At 38.2% G+C, this 21,726-nt stretch overlaps 2 protein-coding genes across 3 annotated transcripts in view; one reads left to right on the top strand and one right to left on the bottom strand.

The window, feature by feature from the left end:
- The window catches only part of LOC116005672, a 12,837-nt gene extending 5,039 nt beyond the window's left edge, over positions 1-7,798 (top strand). Inside the window, exon 3 of the mRNA XM_031245916.1 lies at positions 7,260-7,798. Within this exon, the coding sequence (XP_031101776.1) occupies positions 7,260-7,798 (539 nt within the window). The remainder of the gene's footprint in view (positions 1-7,259) is intronic.
- A 2,304-nt stretch (positions 7,799-10,102) lies between these two features.
- Positions 10,103-21,726, bottom strand: LOC116006926 (probable linoleate 9S-lipoxygenase 5). 2 transcript variants are annotated; one of them, XM_031247445.1, is made up of 9 exons: positions 21,472-21,726; positions 15,575-16,090; positions 14,769-15,107; positions 14,024-14,109; positions 13,800-13,907; positions 13,167-13,474; positions 12,633-12,896; positions 11,616-11,956; positions 10,103-10,634 (listed from the first exon to the last, which is right to left on the bottom strand). In XM_031247445.1, exons 1-9 carry the CDS (start codon positions 21,668-21,670, stop codon positions 10,222-10,224), a joined length of 2,574 nt encoding a protein of 857 aa, XP_031103305.1. In that variant the 5' UTR covers positions 21,671-21,726; the 3' UTR covers positions 10,103-10,221. The 2 variants fall into 2 exon arrangements, with proteins under 2 accessions (XP_031103305.1, XP_031103306.1); XM_031247446.1 differs by having other exon boundaries at positions 15,575-16,087.

The raw sequence follows: 21,726 nt of genomic DNA, 5'->3' as shown, positions 1-21,726 counted from the left end.
CCATAATCCAGTAATTGTTGCTTCATCCATAAAACCTGAGCACAGCAACTTCTAGCTGCTACATACTCTGCCTCAGCGGTGCTTGTAGCTATCGAATGCTGTTTCTTGCTAAACCATGAGACAAGTCTTCCATCTAGAAACTGACATGTCCCTGATGTGCTCTTTCGATCTATTTTACAGCCGGCAAAGTCCGCATCTGAATAGCCCATAAGTTCGAAAGATCCACCTCTCGAATACCAAAGTCCAACACTTTGCGTACCTTTGAGATATCTAAGGATCTTTTTAGATGCATTTAAGTGACTTTCTTTAGGACTTGCCTAAAATCTAGCACATACACCTACTGCAAAGGATATATCTGGTCTACTAGCAGTTAAATAGAGAAGAGATCCGATGATACCTCGATAAGTAGTCTGATCGACCTCTCGACCTTCACTGTCGACATCGATACGTAGAGAGGTTCCCATGGGTACTTTGACTGAGGATTTCCCTTCTATATTGTATTTTCTGAGCAGATCCTTGGTGTATTTCTCCTGATTGATGAAGATGCCTTCCTTAAGCTGTCTCACTTGTAATCCAAGGAAGTAGTTTAGTTCTCCCATCATGCTCATCTCGAACTTCCCTTTCATCAACCTGGAGAACTTCTCGCACAAGTCTGGATTGGTGCTTCCAAAAATGATATCGTCCACATAGATTTGCACCAATAAGATGTGATCCCCGTCCTTAATTCTAAACAATGTTTTGTCCACTAGGCCTTTGGTGAACCCACACTGAAGTAGAAAAGAGGATAAGGTATCATACCAAGCTCTCGGAGCTTGTTTTAAGCCGTAAAGTGCCTTCTTTAATTTGTATACTTTGTCAGCTCCCACGTCCTTCAAGAAACCCGGAGGTTGTTCAACGTACACCTCTTCTTCGAGAAGTCCGTTCAGAAAAGCGCTCTTGACATCCATTTGATATACCTTAAAGTCTTTGAAGGCGGCATATGCGAGAAAGATGCGTATGGCTTCGAGACGTGCCACTGGAGCGAAGGTTTCATCAAAATCTATTCCTTCCTCCTGACAATAGCCTTTGGCAACAAGTCTGGCCTTGTTCCTAACAATAACTCCATCCTCATTCATCTTGTTTCTGAAAACCCACTTTGTACCAATGACATTCTGATGATGAGGTCTCGGAACTAGTTCCCAAACATCGTTCCGTTCAAACTGATGAAGTTCCTCTTGCATGGCTTGCACCCAATCTGGATCACATAGAGCCTCATCGATCACCTTAGGCTCTATTTGAGATAGAAAGCAAGCAAACATGCTTTCTCTGTATGCTGATCTGGTTCGAACTCTGTCACGTACATCTCCAATCACTTGATCAGCAGGGTGACTTCTCAGCCATCTTATGTCGGGTTGTGGCTCCTCAGTTGATACCTCCGTTGAAGGTTGAGATGTGGTTTGAACATCTATGATCTGGATTGGATCAACTGAGTCAGGTGCTTTCTTCTTGGTAGATTCTTCATCATCTGAATCTGACTGGAGTTCTGCTACGTCTCGAACTATCGACTGCTTGTCTTCGAGAGGTAAGTTTGATCTCTCGATAGACTGTGGCTGATCTTCCTCAGCTGCTTCCGTTGTCTTTGATGGTTGATCTGTCGATGCCCTTTCATCAAAGGTAACATGTATGGACTCTTCAACCACCAAACTCCGCTTGTTGAAGACTCTGAATGCTTTGCTTGTCGATGAGTATCCCAGAAATACTCCATCATCTGCCTTTTCTTCAAAAGTTCTTAGTTGAGCCTTCCCATTGTTGTGGATATAGCATTTGCACCCGAATGTGTGGAAGTGGCTTACATTCGGTTTTCTTCCATTCCACAACTCATATGAAGTCTTTCCAACTCCTTTCACGATCAAGGACCGATTTTGGGTATAGCACGCTGTATTGATTGCTTCTGCCCAAAATCCTTGTGATATGTTGGCTTGCGATAGCATGGTCCTTGTAGCTTCCTTGAGAGTTCTGTTTCTTCTTTCCGCAATTCCGTTCTGTTGAGGTGTTCGAGCAGCTGACAGTTGATGATGAATCCCGTTCTCGTTGCAGTAGCTCTCGATTACTTGATTAACGAACTCTCCACCTTGATCTGACCGAATCTTTAGTATCGAGACATCCTTTTCAACTTGAACTTGCTTCAAAAGATTTGGCAGGGCAATTTTTGTCTCACTTTTCTTGGTTAAGAACACGGTCCATGTGAATCTTGTGTAGTCATCTACTACCACAAGAGTGTACTTCTTTCCCTTTATGCTGGGTGGATCCACTGGGCCAAATAAGTCCATGTGAAGAAGACTTAATGGTCTAGTGGATGATGTCTCGGATTTGCTCTTGAAGGAGGATTTGATCTGTTTGCAACGTTGACATGCCTCACAAATTTTATCCTTTCGAAACGTCACTTTGGGCAGTCCTTCCACTAGGTTCCTCTTAGTAAGCTTGTTGATAGTCTTGAAGTTCAGATGACTAAGCTTACTATGCCAATCCCAGCATAAATCTTCCTTGCTCCTTGCTAGCATACATAGGGATGGTTTTGCAGACCTCCAATCCACTATGTACATGTTTCCTTTCCTTGCTGCTTCCAAGACGACTTCGAGAGATTCCTCGCTCATAATCTGGCATTTGCTTTTGGTGAAGACAACCTTGTAGCCTTTGTCACAGAACTGGCTTGTACTAAGGAGATTGAACTTGAGCCCTTCAACGTAGGATACTCCCTTAATGACCAGCTCATTCTTTTGAATTTCACCAACAGCTTTTGTGCGTCCTTTCTTCTCGTTGTCGCCAAATGTCACCAAGGGACCTTCGATAGGTTAGATGTTCTCTAGCAGTGTTAGATTTCCCGTCATATGTCTCGAACATCCACTGTCAATGAACCACATGTCCCTGGTGTCCTGCAAGGCAATTAAGCAAGTTTAGGTACCCAAACTTTGGGTCCTGGTGGGTTAGTGAGTTTAGGCATCCATTTATACCTTATGCCCATTATTCCAGGCCTAGGCGCAATGTAGCCATTGTACGTTTGATAATCATAAGGAATGCTAGCAAATGTTTTGGGCCTCTTTGGTGCATAAATCAACTTAGGTATAGACTTTTCGATCGGCTTATGCACAATGCCTTTCATACGCTGTTTGGTCATGTGAAATTGCTGAAAGTGAGGTTTCTTCCAGAAATTGTGATTCGATGACCAATTCTCACTAGATGGATAGAGTCTGCCTTTCTCCATCCGTGAGTTCCTAACTATGTGGATCTCAGACCTTCCATATTTGCCTTGAGGCGCATTATATGGAATGTAGCTCTTTTTGTACTTGGAATGGCCTTGCGAGAGATAGCAAGGTGATCTCTCGATATTGTTTACCCGGCCATTCTTCGTAGCTTTCCTATACTTTCCATTTCTGGTGTATAGGGACGGTTTATGAATAGCTACCCTGGTCTTTTCTGTTGGTCCTTTATGACCTTTATTTGGTTTGGGTTGAGATCCTCCATTTCTTGAAGTTCCCAAACCGTTGGTCTGTTTATTTCTCGAGAGATGGTCTCGATGGAACCCTAGACCGGTTCTATCACTTGTAGGTCTGTTATCATTCACCATTTTCTCCATAGCTTTGGAGGAATTAGAGTATGATGCTATAACCTTTCTAAGATCATTTTCTGTGATCTCTCGAGTTTTGCACTCTTCAGTCAGTTGGATTATTTTAGCTTCTAACTCACTTACTTTGAGAGTTAGCTCTGAATTCTCTTTCGAGACGTTCTTAAGCATATCTCTTTCAACAGTTAGCTTGCTGTTTTCTTCCCTGATTTTGGCATGAGTGTTATTAGCGACTGCGAGATCCCTTTTAAATGTTTCAAGCATCTCAAAGGGATCTTCATCGCTTCTGAAAGAAAAACAACGAGAGGTAGAAGTAGAGCAGCGAGATGTGGAAGTAGAGGTTACCTCATTGTCAATGGCCATTAGGCATTGATTCTCTTCTTCCTCGGTGTATAAGCAGATGAGCCCCCTCTCATCCTCTGAGCTGCTGCTGCTTTCACTGGAGCTCGACGTCTCGGACTCCTCGATTGTTCTCTCGAGTTCCTCAGCAACAAGCGCCTTTCTGCGCAGATGTTTCTTTGTATCTCCCTTGAAGCCAATTTGTGCTAGCTTCTCTTTAGGTTCTTCCTTTCTCCTGGAGTCCCTGCCTTCTAGGCCTTGATACTTGCTTACCTTAGGGTAAGGACAGTCAGCCTTGAAGTGCCCCGGTCTCCTGCAGTTGTAGCATAGACCTTGATCTTCTTCCTCCATTCTTCTGGATGTGTATTTCTCATTTTTCCTTCTTGAGGAGGAAGGTGAACTTGTATTGCTTTCCGGTGTCTTCTTCATGAACTTCCTGAATTTTCTTATGAAGAAAGCAAACTGTTCGTCAGATAAAAAATCAGTGGGATTAGGATCTGACCTTGAGGAGGTGGTTGGTTGGTCCGCAACCAGTGCCACATTCCGTCTGTCCACCACGTCCTCATCTCTCGGAAACATCTCAAATTCGAAGGCTTTGAGATCTTTGAATAGTTGATCGGTTGTGGTGTTCTTCAAATCCCTGTGATCACGCATTGTGATCACCTTCATTTCCCACTCCTTGGTAAGGCCTCGTAAGACCTTCAGGTTTAGCTCCTTTTGTGGAATCTCCTTCTCGAGATCACTGATCTCTATTGATAGCTTCATGAAACGAGATTCCATGCTGTCGATGCTTTCCCCTGGCTTCATCTTGAAGTCCTCGAACTTCTTCATGGCCACGGTGAGCTTGTTCTCCTTCTCCTGTTCGTCACCTTCACCAATTAACATCAAAGTATCCCATACCTCTTTCGCCGTTTTGCACTTTCTTACTTTTGGAAAGATGGTTTCGTCTATAGCTCTGAAGAGAATATCCTTGGCAATGTTGTCCAAGTTGTTTCTCTTCCTATCATCACTTGTCCATTCTTCCCTAGGTTTGGGGACATACTTTGGTGTATCTCTGGTTTGCTCAGCAGTCGTGTTTACCATCATGATCTTGACTGGTCCAGATGTTATAACTTCGGCCATCTCATCATGGAGGGCTGATAGATACGCAAGCATGCGTGTTTTCCAATCATCGAACCTGCTAAGATCAAAGAGAAGATGTCTCGACAACATGCTGTCCATTTTTAAAATTTTATCTCGTGCTTTGAAAATATTTTCAAAAGATGTTTCAAGGAAGGATCTCTAGGCAATATAAACAAAGGTTTATATCGATCAGAGAACTCGCTCTGATACCAATTGTTGGTCCCAAGGGGATGGGGTACAAGTCTAGAGGGGGGGTGAATAGACTTGTATAAGATTTTGCAAATCTTTTCGACCTCTCGTGTGTATTGAACTTAGGATGTTTAGGTTCGATACCTCACGGGGTGAAGACAAAGTTTTATGCGCAGCGGAAATGTTATCCCCTTTTAGTTAGCACGAGTTTGAGTTAGTTCGAGAAGTGTGTTAATATGCAGTGCAATCGAGAGGTTAGCGAGAGATAAAAGCAGTAAGTAAATGCAAGAGAGATTTTTAAGTGGTTCGGCCAACTCGCCTACGTCCACTCTTCTTCCAGAAACTCCCTGGAAGGATTGCACTAAAACTTCCCTTTTTAGTACAATGTCGAGCGCTTGAGCTTTGATCACGAAGCCCGCCTCAAGCCTCAGGTTTTTCGCCCCGCTTCTTGTTACTCCACCTCTCGAGCACTTGACCTTTGATCACCAAGCCCGCGTCAAGCCTCAGGTTTCTTTCACTCGGACAGCTGCCAGGTTACTCCACCTCTCTTGCTTAATCCAAAGCAAGGTGTTTTTGGTTGTCACAGTTGAATGTAACAGGCTCCAATCTGACCACAAGCTATCGTTGAATCAACTTCGATGTAGAGCAGCTTCGGTCACCTTCTAGATGTACAACAGTTTAAGCTTTGTAACTCTCTTAAACACTAAGATGTGTTTTCTCGCTGTTTTGAATATCAGGATGATATTCCAAAGTTAGTACTTGCACTTGAACGTTTTAGATAGACACCTCTTAAGAATTTCGAACTAGTTGAACCCCTTAGAACCTCTTTCTCTTCTGTGTCTTCACGTCCTTTTATATGAGAGTAGAGGAATAATTCCGTTGGAGGGAAAATTATTCCGTTTGAAATTTGTTTCCCATGCTGATCATGGGTCTTGCATATTTTCAGCATATTTCATGGAGTGGTGATCTTGTAACTTGAACCTCTTTGTCTTGTAGTGAATATTCCATAGTTCACTTTCTTGAGTCCATGCTCCACTTTCGTCTTTTGGTAAAAGTTACTCTTTTTATATTCCCATTATTCCTTGTTTGTAGGGAATAAGACCACTTCAGCATTGGTGCACCTTTTGACCGTTTGTGGTGGAAATCTGACGTGTCATCCATTTCCGCCCATTTTGAAATCTTCACGTTCGGCACCTCTTCATTATTCTATCTTCATGATATTCTTCTTTTCCAAACTTTAAGTATGCTTCCTGACCGTCATTCAGCTTTGTTGGAGAATTGTTAGTGTATCGAGACCAAGGTTGACATCTTGATTGCTTGATGTCTCGTACTCAAACATCGAGATGTCTATCTCTCGAACTCTGTTTATGTCTCGAACTAGATAGCTGTATCGAGAGGTCCTACCTCTCGAACTCTGCTTATGTCTCGAGACTTAGTTGATGTCTCGCAGACCCTTATTCCTCCAGAGTTGTCCCATGCTTTCTTCTGTCCCATGCTTTCTATATGATTACAACACGAGACTTCTAAGATGTTCAAACAGGTTTACCTTAAGCTTAAATATTTTCCGAGTTGAGCTCAAAGTTACCCGGTTGTATTTTCGCTCTTGGTTTACTTGTCGAACTTACAGCGTTTTGCCTATGTATCGAGACTTGGGGATTTCTACTTAACAGTTGGTATCATCAAAACCTATTACATGATGTTCCTAACAATTTCCCCCTTTTTGATGATGCCAACACTTATACTTACTCTATATGGCTGATTTGATAGAAAGAATTAACATAGATTTTATTTTTCAGCGCATGTGGTAAGTTTGACAAATACTCTACTAAAAATAGTACTCACGCAACACCCCCAGCAAAAGATATATATATGATTATAAAAGGGAATGTTTACAAAGCAGAGTTTAGTAGGAAAGATTAAAAGACCTATTACAGTTGGGGATTTCTACTTAACAGTTGGTATCATCAAAACCTATTACATGATGTTCCTAACACAAACTGGAGGGCAGCTAGGCGTAAGGAGGGAGTGTCACGGCTGGGAGGTGAGGGTGCAGATCATTTTGAGCACTGGAATCCGCCACTCGGCTTACACTTGAAGGTAAATATTGATGTGGCTTTGGATGAGGGTCGGGGTCAAATGGGGTTTGGTTGGGTGGTTCGAGATGCGGAGTCTTTGGTGGTTGGGGTGGGTATGATGAAGTCTCCGGGTGTTTACTCGGTTTGTGAGGCGGAGACGATGGGTGCTAGGGAGGCGTTAAGTTGGATTAAGAAAATAGGTTGGACTCGTATTGTGCTGGAAACTGACGCTCAATTGGTGACGAATGCGGTGCAGAAGGGGTTAAATATTACTCCTTTTGGAGCAATTATTGATGATATTCAGCTTTTACTAGGGAGTATCGAGGATAGTTCCATTACTTTTGTTAGGCGCAGTGCCAACGAAACAGCCCATGTGCTTGCGCGTAAAGCGTTATGTAATAGGGATTTCTCTCTTGTTGAGTTTTTTAACGCTATTCCTCGTTGTATTTCTGCTACTATTGCTATGCATTAATGAAAGTTTAAGGTTTTGTTCAAAAAAATAAATGAATTATGTGATCAATTCATATTTCAATTGGTGTTTGAAGAAGAGCCAAAAACCTTTGAAGATGTTGTGCACTCAGTCGATTCCATATTATGGAAGGAGGAAATCAAAAGTGAACTAGACTCTATACAATCAATCATACTTGAAAATTGGTAGATCTAGCCAAAGGGTGTAAACCAATTGACTGCAAATGGATCTTCAAGAGGAAATTAAAACTAGATGGCTCTATTGAGAGATTCAAAGTCAGGTTAGTAGCCAAAGGCTACACACAGAGGTTTGGTGAAGATTACTTTATACATATTCTCTAGTAACAAAAATTGCAACCATCTGTGTTCTGTTTGCTCTAGCATCTTCACACAGGTTGCTAGTCCACCAAATGGACGTAAAAATAGCATTCCTCAATGGTGATCTAAAAGAAGAAATCTACATGAAATAACCTTCTGGATGTGTTGATCCTTGTCAAGAAGGAAATGTATGTAGACTCATAAAATCTCTATATGGCTTAAAACAAGCTCCTAAGCCGTGGTATGAAAAATTTCATAAAATTTTAATAAACTTGGGTTATAATGCTAACCGGCCAAACAGAACTCTTCGTGCCAAGTTTGATATGAAGGATCTAGGTAAAACTGATGTTATACTTGGGATAAAGGTTACTAAAACCAATAAGGGTTATCATTTATCACAAAGCCACTATACAGAGAAACTTTTAAAGAAGCTTGCTAGCTATGATATAACTCCGACTAAAACCCATTATGATCCAAGTATCAAACTATCAAAGAATCTGGAGACAAGTGTGTCTCAAGAATAGTATGCAAAATAATTGGGAGTCTTATGTTTCTAATGAACTATACTAGACTGATATTGCTTTCGCAGTGAATAAACCCAGTCGCTATACTCACAACCTAAGTGGTACACATTGGAATGTGCTGAAACGAGTGCTTTAGTATCTCATATGTACCATGGACTGGGACTTAGCTATACAAGGTTCCCATGCCAGCAGTATTGGAAGGGTACTATGATGCAAACTGAGTCAATCACAGTTAAGATGTCAGCTAGACTAGCGGATATGTGTTCACTATGTGCGGAGCTCCTATATCGTGGAAATCAACTAAACAAACTTGCAGAGTTCATAGCTCTTGATCTGACAAGTCAAGAAGCTGAGTGGCTAAGAAGCCTATTGGCAAACGTGCATTTGTGGGGTGCCCAACACCTTTTGTGTCAATACACTGTGATTTTCAAACTGCCATTTGTGTTGCAAAAAATAGTATCTATAGTGGGAAAAGGAGACACATAAGAGTCACTGAGTCAGACATGAGTCTGTACGACAGTTAATAGTGGATGGCGTCATCACAATGGAGTTTGTAAGATTTGAGAGGAATATTGCATATGTGTTTAAAACCATTTGTGTTCAATGTAAAATGATGTAACTCTATAGCCTGGAAAAGGTGGTCAATGTTGAAGATAGACTTGACAGAGTTGAGTGCTAAGAGATTCGAGGAAAGTCAAAGAGTTTTTACTATGCAAAACCTTAAAAAGTTAGAGTTGATTTGTGCATTTGATTTCAAAATTTATCTAACCAGTGAGTTGAAGAGATTTCTCACTCTTGAGAAGAAAATTACTCATCAATGACACTACTTGACAGTTCAAGTTCAAATACTGGCAATAAGGTCGGCTCTCGTGCATCGCTCAGACATTATTCATTCCAATCTTGCTTCTTTCAATGTGTGGGGGATTGTTAGGAAATTATTGAAAGAACTTAAACTTGCAAATCACCTTTGTTGGCAGACCCACGTTCTGTAGCTCACCACTCTTTGCGTATTAAATTATGGTTGAAATTGGATATGACAGTTATATGGAGTATTATATAATCTGTCATATCCTCATCATCAACACACAACAATTGCTTCTTTAATTTCTTCATCTTCCTCTTCTGTCTGTATGAGCATTCTGAAAGTCATGTTCATCCCGAGTAGTTCTTGTTAACCTATCGAGAGCATCGGATAAATGCTTTTAAGGAAGTGATTTAATTAACAAGATACAAGAATTCTTTCATTTTCTTTCCATATTTTTTGTTTCTCAGCCTACATAAAACACGTAGGTTGTTCCTAATACAGTACGTACGACATTGTGTGATGACATTTCGGTCACCATTCCAAATGGGTAGTCATAAAAGAATCATGAGTATTTAAGAAAAAAAAAAAGAGCAAGTTAGAAGAAAGAAATATCATTATCCATAATCAATAGCAATATATGTCTATAATTATTTGGACAAGATTTATTTGGAGACTTTTGAATTTATTATTTAAAACTTGTAGAAAACATGCATGCAAAAACTAAGACACATCCATACACACAATTTATTGCAATGGAAATTAGAGATAAAACCATATGAATTATATAGAGATGCTGTTAGGAATTCCTTTTCCGGCGAGTCCTTCTTCTCCGGTAGGGAAGAGCAAAGTGTACGGGACATTGACGGGGCCTGTCCTGTTCTTCCATTTCCGATCACCATTCATCGTTAGTATGCGCTCTTCTATTGCAACCAGCTTCTTCCCAAACCTCCCAAATGCTTCCAAAGCCTCCTTATCCTTGGTCCACTCAGCGTGCTCTCTTTGCCCCAGGTAAATCTCATCGGAAGCATGCCTAGACAGGACCTCAATGAGGGAAATTCCGAGCAAAGTTTGTGGCAAAGCAGTGATAGTTTTCAAGAACGCCTTATCAGGGTGAGTTTTCAGTTCCTCGTAGTCGGGAGTTCCCGGCTCCGGCATGAACCTTCGGCTCAACGTTGGGCGGCAGGGGTTGTAACCTGCATACCAATGTAAATGAATCGAATCGAGTCAAATACCTTACCAAATTCGACTATATTGAGGACTATTTGTATTCATTAAATATTCGAATCTCAAATTTTATTCGTGTTCAATGCGACTACATTATTCGAATATATTGTATTGGAATATTGAAATTTGAAATGTCTAACTCAAATGCGAGCAGGATTTTTGGTGCAGATTGCAAACACCACATCTAATGGTGCATTTTCAAATACTTTGTGGTGCATTTATGCGTGAGTGACCGCACAGAAAATAAATATGTCCGCACAGAACCCGACTCTCTCTCTCTCTCTATCTATCTATCTATATATATATATTCGAATTCAGATTCGTATTCAATTTATTCAAATTTAAATCGCAATATACAAATCACAGCAGGAATCGAATTTAAAGTATTTGATTTGTTTACCCCCCTAATTACCTGCTATGCATACTGCCCATTAAGTATGCATAAATGTACCCTATAGTGTTCAGACATGCATCAGAATGAAACGCACCACAAAATACACCATACACCAAAAAATACACCACACCTAATGATGCATTTATCTGTGAGTAACCGCACGGAAAACAACTATGTCCGCACAAGAATCTGGCCCCATATATATATATATAGATTTTGGTTCAAATGCGGTTGTGCTCTCCTGTGCGACCGTGCGGTCACACACCACTCAATGTTACGAAATACACCACTCAATGTTAAGAAACACACCACAATGTTAAGAAACACACCACAGTGCATATTTGTGTGGTGTGTTTCTTAACATTGAGTGGTGTATTTCGTAACATTGAGTAGTGTGAACCGCACGGCCGCACGGGAGAACACGGCCGCACCTGATCATGACTCTATATATATATATATATATATATATATATATAGTCGAATTCAAATTCGTAATATACAAATTTAAAGCACGAATAGAATTTAAAGTATTTGATTTGTTTACGTCGCTAATTACCTGCGTATGCGTACTGCCCAAAATTGACGGCGGCGTGGAGGGCCGAGGATATCCAGATGATGGTTGCGCAGGTGTCGATTAGAAGGTGGCGAGAGTTTATTTTGGGCCACCACGGCTCGTCTTTCTTGTCCTCATGTCCCTTTTGTACAACCTCGGTCCACCAAGCTTGCACTTCTGTGTCCTCCCAAACCATGCTGTCATTCTTGTAGTAGAAATTGCAGTAATCAGAGACCCAGCTCTTGATTGCTGACCATATTTCAAGCCCATCAACCGCATATGGATAATCTTCGATTAGTAAGCGTACCCCGTGTGGTGAACTTGAGTCCTCCACGGCCATTCCTCTGCATTATTAAATAGCAGCAATTAGTTTATTTACAAGTTAATACTCAATATAGTTCTGAATTACATTAGTTTTATTTTTTGAATTAGTTTTAAATGACTTTTGTGCTTAATTGGGTCTTAGATTTTGATTATTTTATTTAATTAAGTCATGGCCGTCAGAATGTATGACTAAATCAAGAAAAATTATTATAGCAGAGGACTAATAAATTCGGTAAAAATTACTATAATTAATGATGAAAATTAGGTAAAATCATTATAGTTAAGAACTAAATTGGTATTAATAGACGGAAAAAGACTAAATTGGGTATTAATAGACGAAAAAAGACTCAGTTACATAAAACCATCCAAATCCATGATCCAATTAAACACAAAAAGTCATTTAAGACTAACTTCAGAAAAATCAATATAGTCTAATACTAAATTGGGTATTACCGGCCATCTTTTTTTCTTTTTTCCTTAAATTAAATTTCATTATATAAATTTGCTTAATTAGTATCTAAGGAGGTCATTAGAAAGCGAATGATATGGAAACCCCAAGTTTTATACAAAACAGTAGACACATAAAATGAGTCTGGAGGAATTATCTCTTTAGGAGGTCATTAGGAAGAGAATGATATGGGAAAACCCAAGTTTTATAAAAATCAGTATACACATAAAATGGGTCGGAGAAATTACCTGTTTAGGAGGTCATTAGGAAGAGAATGATATGGGAAAACCCAGTTTTTATACAAAACAGCAGACATTTCCATTGCATATTTTCCAGGAAGACATGTTTTCTCAATAACTCCATCAGCGTTAGTGAGGAGCTGTCGGCCCAATGCTTTGATATGCATTGTGTCACGGAAATGAGGGTGGAGGAGCTTGTAAATCGGGTGAAGAAAGCTTAGCTGTCTATTTGTTGCAATTATAATTGGCTCAATCACAGCATGAGTGTTCAACCTGCAGCATATATATATATATGTGATTAATCATATAGCCAAGAAACATTTGACTTCTTTGTGGGAAAGAACTCCGAATAACTCGAGTTCGATTTTCACAAGTGACAATTTCTCTTGGACCAGTTCCTGTGCCTCTCGGAACGAACAAGAATTAATCGAGTGGACTTGAACAGTTAAATAGACGGAGAAAGACTCAAAACACATCATGAGTTTGCACAAAATATATATATATATATATATATAATGGTTAAATTTGAGGAATTTGTATTACCAATGGCTGATGAGTTGATGGACTCCAGAGTCGTTGACGGCTGCATAAGCTTTGGCCAGTTGCCAGATTGAAGCCTCGACGCCTTCTTCAGCTGGGGTGTACACTTTGCTAACACAACCAAATTGATCGCCATTAGGATGGGGCAAGCTAAGTTCAATAGCTATTGGCCTCAAAGTGCCATCCTTCTGCAAGAACAGCAAAGTCCTTGTAGCATAGATTTTCCTGTCCGTGTTGTCATTTATTCGCCTTGCATATACCATAATTCCATCATGGTGGTCCAGTATGAATACTCGGTTACTCCAAATGGCCTATATATATGTCAAACAAATCTTGTTTTACTTGGAGAATTCATTCAATAATTAAAAAAAAAAATGCCGGCATAAGTAACTCAGTTGGTTTTTAGATGGTTGATTGTGGGTAAAGATACAAGCTAGATTGAGCTCGGGCAATAGCCCGCAGTGTGAAGTTACACCCAATGTGGTGAGCACCGAGACACTGGTCCTCTCATCTAATAGTATGTTGAGTCATTGTGAATTTGTGATTACTTCAATATTATCCTGTTAATTCATAGGGATAGGAGAGGGAATTTTGTTTTTTGTGGGCAAGAAAAGAAAACTATATATATATATATACCTGCTCAACTCTTAGCCCATCTAACTTATCTGCAATGTGTTCTCTTGTTATAGTGCTGGTATGGTCTCCATACACTTTAGGGTCGAGCGTGCTTCTTGGTGGGAACACCTATAATATTAGCATTGCATTTGTTTTTTTAAACCAAGTTTTAAATTATAAAGTGAATTGATGATCTTATTATATATAAAGATCAGAAGTGATTGAATTGAATTCAATGTAGTTACTTGGAGGCGACTAATGCAGACTGGGTTCACTCCGGCAAGCATTTCTCTCGCGAATTCCTCATCTGTTCTCCATGCGGTTTTGCTAGCTGTTTCATCACAGAAATTGAGTTAAATATGTGTTTGGGCGGAGGCCTTAAAGACCAATCATTATTGTGTGGACTATGGTCCACATAGCTGTGTGGACCACACTATTAAATAATGCACATTCAATATAAAAATAATGTACATTCAGCATAAAAATAATGTACATTATATTCAGGGGACGTACATTATTTGTGTACTGAATGTACATTATTTTTATAGTATAAAAATAATGTACATTCAGTACAAAAATAATGTACATTTAGTACATTAAAAATATACATTTGATTATGGTCCACATAGCTGTGTGGACCATGGTCCACACAATAATTTGCCCTAAAAGACCTATTAGGCTCAGGCGTGAAGGGCTAAGTCAAATACAGTGGCTAAGTGATTGTTGGGCAGAAGGCTGAAGGACCAAATTCAACACTATTAATGGGTAAATTAAATGATTGTTGGGCAGAGGTCTGAAAGGTCAAGTTCAGCTCAGGATTGATAGGCGGAAGTCTCGAAGGGCCAAGTCTAGCACCTAACTTATAAAAAATGTGATGAGTATAAAGAAAGAAAGTTTTATCTTTAGTTTAACTTTTGGAACAGTGATAAATGTTTGATCTATAGAAAGCAAAGTGGGAGAAATTAAACAGGCACATGTACTACGTACTACCTGCAATAACTTGTGGCGTTGGGAATTTGAACAATTTCTCCCCATCACTTCGGAGAAGTTCCTTCACCATCTCAAGAGAAATGTTGTTCTGGACGTGCTCCAGCAATAACCCCCTGGATAACCCTCCCTCGTACAGCGCATTCACATCGTCGAAGCTGTCAAACTCATCACGGGTTGCATCAAACCGGGAAGCAATATAAGGGAGAACAGATTGCCCAATGGACTTCAATGCATAACCAAGAAAATCCGATTGCTTGATATGCCCAAATTTCTCGTCCCTTGGCACATATATGTCAGCACCCGCAGGTAACAATGGAAGTCTACTTTCATACTTAGGATCTGCACACAAACACAGTAAACACTTACCACTATGCCAAAACCCAAAAGCTTTAGCTGATAGCAAACTGCCATCACATTTTCGAAAGTCAAGTGTTGGATTTGACCCTTTACCAATATCTACCTAACCGTCCTCAACAAATTATTGTGTGGACCATAACAAAAAGTACATTTTTAATATACTAAATATACATTATTTGTGTACTGAATGTACATCATATTGTATAATGTACATTGAGTACACAAATAATATACATTTCCTTTATTTAATAGTATGGTCCGCACAGTTGGGTGGACCATAATCCACACAATAATGATTGACCATCTTCCTAGTCACATGGGGTTGGGTTTGGACTTAGCCTTTTTTGGCCTCCACCCAACATATATAAAAGAAAATGAAGAAAAAAAAAAAAAAAAAAAAAAACGTCACCAGAGTAATTTGTAAACGTTTTAGTTAGATGGTTCATGACCTGTTTTCGTCATTTTCCGACCAGTTCTACCGCGACGAGGATACGGGTATTCTGGGTTTCCTCCAAGGATTGGTCGAACGTAATTTTGGCCCTTGTCGGGATCACCCAAGTCATTGTAGTAATCATAGTCATAAACCCTGTCCCACTCCTTGCGTTCTCCGGCGCCGTCTCCTCGCAAGTTCTTCAGCTCCGCTTCCCTGAAGGGGCGGAGCGGCGCCGGCGTTTGGCTGGGGAGATACGCCTGGTTGGCGAAGAAGATGCGGTCGTAGTTGTACTTATCGGCGGGGTAAACCCAAGAAAAGCAGACAAACTGAACGGCGCCGTGATTGGGGAGGTCTTCCAGGGTGAGTGTCTTGAGATAGAATTCACTGTGGTGATTGTTCTTGACGATGACTGCCCCGGGAACTCCAAAGCTTTCGTCCCATTCGAATGTAACGTCGTATGCGCTTTCTCCGGCTACCAAGGATGTTATCTTGCTCCAGTTTTCCAGGTACGCTGCCTTGCTTCGTTTCCCTGCTAAATTTTGTGATAAGTTAGGCTTATCAAATATTAAATGCACATTTTTTTTGTTAATCAAAATTAACATTCATTGATCCTCAAAATTGTATATGTACACGAAGGCCCAAAAGTGACCTCATGCTAAGAAAAGAGCGCAAATTATACCGTGCACCACGATGCACATAGCAATGTGCACCACGTACGTAAACGACGTCGTTTTAAGCATTGTAAACTAACCGTTCGTTTTTTTAGAAATCATGTTTCCCGTTTCGGCCGATCTCTGTATTTATGTTAATATTCTGTGTATTCCTGGTAATCATTCTGTGTATTCTAGGCAACCGTTCTGTGTATTCATGTTAGTAACACATGTTGTGATGCGTTTGTGCATTCGAATGTTTAGGAGGATGAGTTATGTGTATTTTGTGCCAATATTCTGTGTATTCATGTTATTAACACAGGTTGTGATGTGTTTGTGCATTCGAATGTTAGAAGGATGAGATCTGTGTATTTTGTGTCAATATTATGTGTATTCTGGACAAACATTCTGTGTATTATAGGCAAACATTCTATGTATTCTAGATAATGATTATGTGTATAGATAATGAATTCACTGGAGTCATTCGCATCCGTGTCCACTAACATCTGTGTATTTTGTGTCAATATTCTGTGTATTCTGGACAAACTTCTTTGTATTATAGGCAAACGTTTTGTGTATTGTAGATAATGATTATGTGTATTATAGATAATGAATTCCATGGAGTCATTCGCGTCCGCGTCCACTAACATCGAAACGACGTCGTTTACGTACGTGATGCACATTGCTATATGCACCGTGGTGCAGGGTATAACGATTGAGAAAAGAGGCTAGGAGCCTTACTTCAAGACGGGCCAAGAGACTAACCATAAAACCAACTAACTAAGCAAAACAAGGCCAAAAGGCTCTCAAACACATCAAGCGAGTTCTTATGCCATAAATCTAAAGTCTCCCCAATTATTGTGTGGACTATGAATATAAAAGTACATTTTTATTATATTAAAAGTATATTACTTTTGTACTGTAGGTACCTGATTTGGGCAAATTATTGCATGGACCAAAAATAAAAAGTACATTATTTTTATACTGAAGGTACATTATTTTTGTACTGTAGGTACATTATTTGACAGTATATATCAAATAATGTACCTTCAGTACAAAAATAATGTAGTTTTTATTTTTGGTCCACACAGCTGTGTGGACCATGGTCCATGCAATAATGATTGCCTTATTTGATAGTATATATAAAATAATGTACTTTCAGTATTTACATAATGTATTCTAAAATAATATACTTTATGTACAAAAATAATGTATTTTTAGTATATTAAAAATATATTTTTTATTTATAATCCACACAACTGTGTGGACCATGGTCCATGCAATAATGATTACATCATTCATATCAAAGTTGCATATACAATCACAAGTTTCGTGCCCCACACAAGAGGGTGGGACCGATGCCCTTATGGCGCAATTTATCATCTAATCCCCTGCCACCCTTAGAGCAAACACCAATCCTCAGGGTACAGATCTCTGTACATTATCCCCAAGAACCATAGAGATGTTCACCCTAAGCAATAGCACTCACCTGTTACACCCTTGACCTCAAAATCACCCCCAAATGTACGGAGCTCCGCATTCTATCACCGGGAGCTCACAGTTTATGAAGCCAAGCAATGGCTCCCTATCCCACCACCCTTAGCATTCAGGTCAACCTCCCCGCACAGATCTCTGCGTCGGGAGATCCTGGTACGTAACTTTATTATCGAGAATGAAAGATGCTAATGATTATAGTGGAGAAAAATTAGTGGATCTAAACTTTATTTTTGAGAAGAAAGTAGATCTAAACTTATAATTAAGGAGGTGTTTGGTTGGATGGAAAATTTTTTCAAGGAAAATGTTTTCCTTAAATTTGAGAAAATCTAGATTTTCCTTTGTTTGGTTGGATGGAAACCATTTTCCATTGGAAAACATTTTCCTTAAGAACAAGGAAAACATTTTCCTTGGCCATTCCATTTTTTTTTTCATGGAAAACAAGGAGGACAATTATGCCCTCACTAACTTTCTTTAATTATCATTATTATTGTTGTTGTTATTATTATGTAGGGGTATAATTGTCTTTATACTCATTATTCCTTACAATTCTAAATCCATCCAAACAATGGAATTTATATTCCTAGTAATTTCTTTTCCACCAACCAAACAATGAAATCTATTTTCCTGGTAATTTGTTTTCCATGGAATTTGAATTCTGTTCCTTCAAATATTTTCCAGCGAACCAAATGGGCGGTAACATGTACTTCCAAATTTTATTCTCTCTTACTTTTATTTCATGATGTGGTAAACAAGGATTGAATATTTTCATTATGTGTATTCATGTAGTATTTTCCTACATCAAGAATTTGTGAGAGGGTGTAGAAGTTGGGAGTAAGAAGTGGGAGTATATATAGTACTTTTCCTACAAAATTTAAACTACAATTGAAGGAGATAATACTAGTTTAAATATGAAAATCCCCTATACCCTAGAAAAATTTCAAGAATGGATGAGTCAAAAAAGAGCATGGGGAGTAGTAACTTTAAAATCAAGAGTTGAAGACATGTTAAGACAATAAAAAAGCTTGTGTAGTAGGACATAGTAAAGGAGGAGAAGTAGAAGAAAATTACATTATATTATAATAATTATGAAGTAATAACCAGTGCTCCAACATACTTAATAGAAATGCATAATAAATTAATAAACTTAGAACATAAGCATGACCCAACTACTATCGAGTATTATACAAATGTCATCGAGTAGAGGAAAAAGCAAGTCACAGTCGAGGCAAGCTCGAGCTCTGAAGATCCATTTTGAAGAAGTATTAACTGGCCTGATGTAATATCGTGTGTATTATCAATTATTAGCAATCAACTGGCCTAATGTAGCCTAAAAAACTACAGTATGCCAACGGCTGATCTCTGGCCCAATGGGAGTATTAACATATTATTATCAAAATATTATCATGGCCTAGTGATGACATAGTATGACACAAATATATTATCAAGGTTCTCTGTCCAAAGTGGCGTATTATCTGGTCTAATGCACGTATTATCAAAATGTTATCAAGGAAGATTTGTCCTGGCGAAAAATTCAAGAGTATTGCCATTGTATTATCTCAGTATTAGCAAGTATTAATGGAAAAAACCCCAAGAGAAGAAATCAAATTCAGCCAAAGATCAGTGACAAAGTATTATTATCAGATGGTGGCAAAAGAAGATCAAGAAAAATGCCTTATCAACAATGGAGCAAGAAGACAAAAATGTTAGATAGCAAAAATAAAAAAGACTTTATTAGATCTTATCTTATTGTACTTAGGACTTATCTTATTGTACTTGATGTAATAACTTAGATCTTGTATTATTATACTAAGTGTGTACTAGTTTGAAGACTTTTGTGTAACTTGTTAGCTAAGTTTGAAGACATTTCATGTAATAGTTATCTCTTAGGAATTGTAAAAACTTTGTAAGTTTCCTACAAAGTTTTCTATATAAGGAACCTCTTTGTGAAATAAAATCATCAGCTAAGTTCAATTTCATTTGAATTCTTGTGTTTCCTTATGGCCTTCTAAACTTTCTTTCTTCTATAACCAACCTTCAAGAGTATAAATAAACATACTACCCATAGAAGAGAAAAACTCTAGAAAAAATTATTAAACAATTGTTGGCAAAAGTTTGATATATTGTGTAGAAATGTTAGAAGATTCGTGGAGGACTCCCAGCTTCTAGCCTACATCCCGAAGTGTTGAGTGAACAGTCAAGAGAGAAGAAGGGCAGGAAGGGTTGAAGTAATCCGGTGACCTAAGACGTCTATACAAGGAATGAGCTAAGCTGACTTTGTTTGATGATTTTTAAGAGTAATATCTGAAGGGTATGTTGTTTAGAAATTGATGGGAGGTTATAGATAATTTAAACGCAATGATGTTTACTTTAAAGATGATTTGTGCTTTCCTTATAATGTTTGTTCATATTATTTGTCTTATTAAATTCTTGAGCGTATTAAATAAAATTAGTAACTTATCCACATTTTTTAAGGTTTAAAAGATTTTGGAACGTATTAATATGGAGTATAATGAAGAAGATTCAACTAGTAATAATTCGAAAATTTTTACTAAAGAATGGAATAAAATTATTAATAATAAAAATAAATTAGAGCAAGAAAAAAGAGATTGGTATCAGGTAGTTAATTACCATAGAACTAGATATATATTGTGTAAAAATGAGATAGGAAAAAATTATCATTATGATAAATGTAAATAAACAATAAATAATTTAAACAAACTAGATAAAAAGATAGTAGAACTTGAAAAACTAGCAGCAGAAAAAAGAAGAATAGTATTAACACGTATTATAGAAAGATTTAAAAAATTAGAATACCCAGATTAGAATCATGAGTAGTAAGGACAAATTTAGAGCCGAAAAATTTATTAAAACACTTGATAAAGCAATAAAAATTAACAAAGAAGCCTTAATAGAAATAAAAAGGACTTATGAAATTCTTAAAGAACTACACAATAAAAGTCAAGAGAAACATCACAAAATAACCCATGAACTTTCCCAAGAAATCAGAGGAACTAAAATAGAAATTACAAGGATATATAGAAGCAAATCTACGTGAAGCGACTCAACAAATAGATCAATTTGCCCAACAAATAGAAAATAATGAAATAGAAATACAAGGTTAGAAACTTTAAAGTATAGAATATTAACACATTTATTTACTTAATTTATAAAAATAAATCCCTTATACTCCTACAATTCTAACTAGCCTACCCCACTTTGGAAGGGGAAAAAAAAAACAATTCTAAGGGATGGTATGGCATTAGTCTATTCTCAAACTTTTCGGAAAATTATTTTTGTAATTCCTTTGCCCTTAACTATTTGTTTTTTATATACTAAAAATTTATTCTATAATATACATACATGATACATACATACAAATCTGAGCCATTGATCTGGACAAATCAACGAATCTTTAAAAAAATTCTACACTTATAATCTACAAAAATATGCACTTGAAAGCACAAAACGTACACTCGAATGCACAAAGATGTTGCACTCAAAGGCCAAAATTATGCGCTGGTCCAGAATTGTGCACTCGAAGGGCATAGAGATGTGCAATCAAATGCCAAAAGTGTGCACTGACCCAAAATTGTGCACTCGAAAGCACAAAATTGAGCGCTCTAAGGATAAAAATATGCATTCGAAGGTAAGCACTAAAATGTACACTTAAATGGAGAAATCATGTACACGAAAAGACAAAAATGTATACTCGAACACTAAAATCGAAATTAAATTATAAATAAAAGAATGAAAGTTTGAAATTCACCAGGATCAGCATTTTGAGCACTGATGAGTTGAAAGGAGACTTTCTGACCAACGAACTCATGAATTCTATCAAGGATAGAAGCACCTATGTCTGTCATATCTAAAAAGTTCTTCTTCATCAACACCACCCTGCCTTTAATCTTTTTCTGTTCATCACCATGTTTTGCAGCGAGGGCACCCGCAATCTTGCCCAGAATCATTGTAACAACTTACTTCTTTATATATATTAAAAAAGACAGAAATGAAAGTAAAATGC

Source organism: Ipomoea triloba, chromosome 15 (genome assembly GCF_003576645.1).
Source record: "Ipomoea triloba cultivar NCNSP0323 chromosome 15, ASM357664v1".
Classification (NCBI taxonomy): Eukaryota; Viridiplantae; Streptophyta; class Magnoliopsida; order Solanales; family Convolvulaceae; genus Ipomoea; species Ipomoea triloba.
The sequence above is the reverse complement of the archived record's forward strand: the minus strand, read 5'-3'. Positions and strand labels throughout refer to the sequence as shown.

What these genes read in the sequence shown, in the direction of transcription:
- LOC116006926 (XM_031247445.1), bottom strand. Translation starts at nt 21,670, where the DNA reads ATGATTCTGGGCAAGATTGCGGGTGCCCTCGCTGCAAAACATGGTGAT. An exon ending in TCTGCATTAGTCGCCTCCAA is followed by an intron (nt 13,908 to 14,023) that starts GTAACTACATTG and finishes CTAATATTATAG; the next exon opens with GTGTTCCCACCAAGAAGCAC. An exon ending in CCTAATGACCTCCTAAACAG is followed by an intron (nt 11,957 to 12,632) that starts GTAATTTCTCCG and finishes TTAATAATGCAG; the next exon opens with AGGAATGGCCGTGGAGGACT.